At 39.4% G+C, this 6000-nt stretch overlaps 1 protein-coding gene across 1 annotated transcript in view; it reads right to left on the bottom strand.

Annotated features, from left to right (window-relative positions):
* The window catches only part of LOC127416876 (rho guanine nucleotide exchange factor 26-like), a 57614-nt gene extending 52035 nt beyond the window's left edge, over positions 1 to 5579 (bottom strand). The window contains exons 1-4 of the mRNA XM_051656461.1: positions 5377 to 5579; positions 3808 to 4999; positions 1974 to 2025; positions 1292 to 1437 (exon numbers count right to left, since the gene is read on the bottom strand). Coding sequence (XP_051512421.1) covers positions 1292 to 1437; positions 1974 to 2025; positions 3808 to 4956 — 1347 coding nt within the window. The 5' untranslated portion in view covers positions 4957 to 4999; positions 5377 to 5579. The remainder of the gene's footprint in view (positions 1 to 1291; positions 1438 to 1973; positions 2026 to 3807; positions 5000 to 5376) is intronic.
* Between the last annotated feature and the right edge of the window lie 421 nt (positions 5580 to 6000).

Here is a 6000-nt window from a genome sequence, read left to right on the forward strand (position 1 = left end):
AAAATTGAATTAAATATTGATCTGTTTCTCACCCAACCTATCACATCTCTTCTGCAGACATGGATTTAACCACTGGAGTCACATGGATTAGGCTGCTTTTATGCTGATTTATGTGATTTTTAAAGCTTCAAAATTTTGGCACCCATTCACTTGCATTGCATGGACCAAAAGAGCTGAAATATTCTTCTAAAAATCTTAATTTGTGTTCTGCTGAAGAAAGAAAGTCATACACATCCGAGATGGCATAAGGGTGACTAAATTATGAGAGAATTATTTTATTTTATTTTATTTTTTTTTTGCATTCCTCACATTGTTTTGAACATGTTTTATGCGCTACAATAACTCTCTCAGTCGTCATTAAGGAAAATTTAGACCCTTCACATAAACTGATTTTAATGTAATTGTTTCATACATTATGTTATTGAAAATAACTTTTTCATCTTTTAATTTCTGTAATCATGTCACCCTTTTATTTATTTATTTTTTAAATCAGATTCATGTAGTGTTTACAGTATCATAGATAAGTGATGTATTTTAAAAGTTGTCAATCACAAACACCTATAAAATACCTATATTTTGTATTAATTCTGGCAAACAGCCATAGAAGGAAATGTAAATGACAGTATGTGTGCTACATTTTTAAATTGCAGCATCGAGTTTTTATTATAAAGGGGCATAGCTTTCGCAACTCAGTACTCAATACTCACTCCTCATGAGTACTTTTAAATGAGCTACTCTTTTACTCTTAATTGAGTAGTTTTTAGGACAGGTACTTTTACTCTACTCAAACTACATTTTTTTAAGAAGTAACAGTACTTTTACTTGAGTATTATTTTTCAGTACTCTTTCCACCCCTGTATAATTCCATAACTGGAGCCACCACACTGTTCTTTCCCTCTACATATTTTTCATTTTTCCATGGGGAAGAATCCTCTAGTATTTGCCAAGGAGTTGGCACCTTGCCTGACCATGTCCCAATGGCCCAGCTTATCCCAGCCCACTCTCCTTCTCTTTCCCTCCCACGTTTGGATAAAAACCACCTGCTTTCTTTCCCTCTCCCGCTCGCTCTCTGTCAGTGAAGCAAGGCTGGGGCTGAACCACCAGGCACAACAGGGCCAGACGACATTCCTTACGATACCAGCATTCCCAAACACTGCCACAGCACAGTGTTTGTGTTAAAGTTCAAAGACAAATAATAATTTGTGTTCAGTGTATAACGGTAGGCATCCATCGAAACTCAAAAATGTTGAAAGGTGTGCCTGTGTGTGTTTTTGTCTCCATGGTTCCTCACCACACTGAGTTGACTCCAGGAAGTCCGGATGGGTTTGTACTGGACCACAATGCCTTTATCTGGCTGGGGTTCTTTGTACTCTGCATCCTCATCAGAATCATTGTGTAGAGCTTTCTCTTGGTAGTTCTGGTACAGAACCTCATCCTCTGATACAGCAAAACACACACAGAAAACCTTTGTGAGACTTTGTGACAAGAAATTATCATCTGACTAGCAAGTTTGAAACACACATTTGACATTTTTTACATACCTGTGGTACTTTGTATCATTCTTGTCTCATTTCTAAAAATTCATATGGCTAACATTTATTTCAATAAACTCGAGCATAGGAATTAATCACCAATTCATCTGAGTCATTGCTCAGGGGGATTCAAAAAGAAGTCCCTGTGCACTGTGTGCAGCATTTTTGATTGTTCTTTTAGCAAAATAAATATTTAGTTAAATACAGGTACTGCTGTTTATCATGGTACTTTCAATTTATTTGTGCTAGGTTCTTTACTAGCAAGTGATATTATTGATAAGATGGTAGAAGGATTACTGTTCTCCAAAGATCAAAACATTCAATCATGCCTAACAAAGGAACAGAAGAGTACACAAAGATGGAGGATGTTAACCTAGTCTCAGTTGAGTGCACTCTATATAAACACCACACAGAAAGGTCTGCAGGATAACCAATACTTACCCTCACTGTCAAAAGTCCGTTGGGTCGGCAGGCCTTTCTTCCTCTCCATATTCTGCAGGAAGCACAGGTGATTGATTAGTTGAGTTTGATAAATGGGATTTCTTAGGAACCACAGTTCCTCATTTGAAACAAAGTTGTAGTTATAAAAGGTTATAAATAGAGATATATGTTTTTATTCATCAATCCTCCAGTAAACAGTTATGCAGAAATGCAAAGTAAGTTTGATCATGGCTAGACCAAGACTGAATCTGTGCACTTTTTTCATGTTTTCTGAACAGATTGTGGGGGGAAATCTGTGAATGGACTGTTGTGGAATAGATTCAAATGCATTAAAGCTGAAAGTAACTTTTGTTGGTAGCTAAAAGTTTTATCAAATTTAGCCAAATATTGAAATATTGCCTTTTAATTAAACAAACATTTATTCAAAATTGCTTCCAAATGCAATTATGAGGGAAAACAAATAAATGCAGAATGACCTTAAATTCACTTAAAGGGACAGTTCACCCAAAAATGAAAAATCTCTCATCATGCCATCCCAGATGTGTATGACTTTTTTTCCTCAGCAGAACACAAACAGAGATTTTTAGAAGAATATCTCAGCTCTGCAGGTCCATACAATGAAAGTGAATGAACTTAGACGCTCATTAAGCACATAAAGGCAGCATAAAAGTAACCCATAAGGCTCCAAGACAGTTTTGGGTGAGAACAGACAAAAAATATAACTAATTTTTCACTGTACATCTTGCCATTGCCATTGAAATCATGATCGCAAAGGAGACTGCTGATGTCAAGATATATAGTGAAAAAGGAGTTACATTTTATTCAGTTGTCACAAAAAATAAAATGTATTGTAACGATTACGAAGACATGGATTAAACCACTGGAATCTTATGGATTACTTTTATGCTGCCTTTATGTGCTTTTTGGAGCTTCAAAGTTTTAGTCACCATTCACTTGTATTGCATGGACCTACAGAGCTGAGATATTCTTCTAAAAATCTTTGTGTTTGTGCAGGAAAAAAAAAGTCAAATACATCTTGGATGGCATGAGGGTGAGTATATTATAACAGAATTTTAATTTTTGGGTGAACAATTCCTTTAAGAGCTTTTGTTCCATGTAGGCCTAGATCACATGACAGCATACTGCAAATTCACTTGCAAAGTCCAATCCTTTCCCATCTTCCTCTATTCGTAAAGGCAATCAACTGGTGGCTTTATTGAGCTGTTAGGTCAACTAACACAGTGTGCTGTCATTGTTCACACAAGCCTGTCAAATTCTGAAGGATGGACTGAAGTAATGGGAGCCTATTGTTACTTGCAGGCAACCTTTTACCTCTTTGATCCTAAAGATGACCTTTGTGCCTTAGACATGGTTAATTTGAGAGCAGTGGTATTTGGGAATGGTTACAGACCTAAATACCCCTCATTGTTGCAGTCTACAAATCTGTTACAGTTCTTAGCTTTTCAATGTCAAGCTAGATCACACGAAGAAAAAACAAAAAATTGTTTGCCGTTCTTGTGCATCAATATGGGATCTAGTATCTAAATAAGATTAGTATAACTTTTGGCAAAGCTGTAGAGTGTTTCTCAAACAGATCAATCGTCTCCATTATACTACTTAAAGATATAAGCTCTGCTTGCCTCTCCTTCAGTGCACAATCCTGCACAATCACAAAACAATACACATTAGTATTTCACAGAGGAAGCAATTGTCTCATGTGTGACTACTTTATTGGAAAACAATCAGTTGCAGGACGCAGACCACAGAAAAAAAATTGTCAATTCATATTATTATGACATCGATTTGTGTTACTATTCAGTGTTCAGCTGCTCACCTTGCACTTGGATGGACTCGGACTAGCTGGACTCTCCTTGTCCTCTGCGACTCCTTTCAGTACAGGCTGGGACAGCCATTTGGCTTTTGGGTCTGAAGATGGCACATCCATATCTACGCCACTGACCACTGCCCGGCGATATGATTTGGAGCGTAAGCCTCTTGTGAGTAATCCCGGGCTCTCATCTCCATTCTGCTCATCCTCCTTACTTGTGGAGAAAGAAGACCCAGTCTCAAACATGCTTCGAGGTCGGAAAGCACTTTTACTGTTCTGAGAGGGCTTTATGAAGCGTGTGTCAGAGGCCAGTCCCCTTGGTATGATCTGCTGGGTGCCCATCTTCTGGGCTGTGGCACTGTGGGTGCTCAATACAACTGGGGAAGAGGGTCGCTTGCCCTCGGAGCCCTGTGAAGACCCTGAACTCTGTCGTTGCAACAGGTCTACACCCAAACTCTCAGCAGGGGATGGGGTACGGGGGGTCGGGGGGTCTGAGGAGGAAAGTGAAGGTATGCTGGAGATGGAACTGTGAGACGGGGAGCTACGGAGGCTGAGAGGTGACCCACCGACATCCTGGGATTGGAATGATGGTGAAAGTTGACGTTTGGAGTTCTGAGGGGACAAACTCTGTTTTGGGGAAACCGTGTCGGATGTTGGAGACGCATCCCCAAAAACAATCTGATCCTTCTGAGACGTGAGCGTAAACTGACTGGAGAGACGCCTGAGGGGCTCTTTTATGTTCTTATCATGCCATTCACTGAGGCCATTCCCATTCTTGGTTGGCAGAGTTGCTGAGTTAGGGGGGCCTGTAGCATTTGAATTCTTGGCATCCTCTGTTTTAGTGAACTTTGACAGCAAGAAACGTCCATTAGACAAATGTCCTATACTAATACTCCTAACCACCCGAGTCTTTCTGCTGGGTTTATTCAGAGTGTGTTTCAGCACTGCAGTGTTTGGTGCAGCGGTGCTGATCTTCTCCGCAGGTTGGGTGAGAGTGATAGTGCACCTATCATCCACAGGAAAGTCTGTCATGAGAACTCCGTCCATTTGGTAACTGAGAGGTCTGGGCTTGGGCTTCATGTCATTTGCGCCTCGTCTCTTCCAGAGAGGAGTGATATCGTTATTGGAGAGATCAACTTCGTTACCGTAATCCATTCTGAGTGTAGTCGTATCACTCAACGATCATCCTGACCTTTGCCTGAACGGGAAAAGAGGGAAAAAGTTGCATGAGTGGAAAGTGAACTGTGCCCTGAGAGTATCTATTGAACACTTATTAACGAAGTTCAAGTGACAAGTTTAAACGAAACTTTCTGACAAATGATGCGCGAGTAGGCTTTAACTCAACAATTTAAGATTACAAGTGAGATTTCGGCTGGTTTTCGCATGGGAAAAGATTTAAAAATGAACACTGCTAAGTTAAGTGAGGGATTTATGAGGGGTTTGTAAGTGTTTATCAGGAGAAAATAGTCCCATCTGATTCACGTCATCATCGCACGGTTCATGAGGCGCGCGCTGTTACAGTAAACTCTCTCGCGCACAAACAGGATTAAAGACACGCAGCATACAGCACAGTACCTCTGTGTGAAGATTAATTATAATCCTGCTCTTTAGTCCTGTTTTCCCGCTCGTGTGAAGGAGAATTCTTGTAGTCGATGTTTTCCCAGAGAACTTAAAAACATAAGCGCTCTAAACTCCAGAAAATCTGCGTTGTGTACTTCTCATCGCAATGTATCGTTTGTGTTGCTTCTGTCGCTTGTGTGGTCAGATTGGGACTGTACTAGTGCAGACAGAGTGATGTTTGGAAGGGAGGGTTCAAGAGTTCCCAAATTCATGTGACGTCACGTGCACTCGCAGTGGATCGAGCTCTCGGTCAGTAAACTTTGAGACAGAAAAGTTGTATTTCGAGACTGAGGAAAGGCAATAAGTAATGACAGATAATAACGATAATAATAAACTAAATTTGTCTGAGTTTTTATTAGTCTTAGCTTCTTTTTTTAATATATATATATATATATATATATATATATATATATATATATATATAATTTTTTATTTTATTTATTTATTTATTTATTTTATTCGATGCTCAATGTAGAGGAAATTCTGCGAATTGAGTGAACTGTGGGTGTGGAAAACAGCAGTTTCTTAGCGCCATCTTATGGTGTTTGACTATATTTACAGTGGATTCAAAGAATGGAT

This window comes from Myxocyprinus asiaticus, chromosome 26, assembly GCF_019703515.2.
Source record: "Myxocyprinus asiaticus isolate MX2 ecotype Aquarium Trade chromosome 26, UBuf_Myxa_2, whole genome shotgun sequence".
NCBI classification, from domain to species: Eukaryota; Metazoa; Chordata; class Actinopteri; order Cypriniformes; family Catostomidae; genus Myxocyprinus; species Myxocyprinus asiaticus.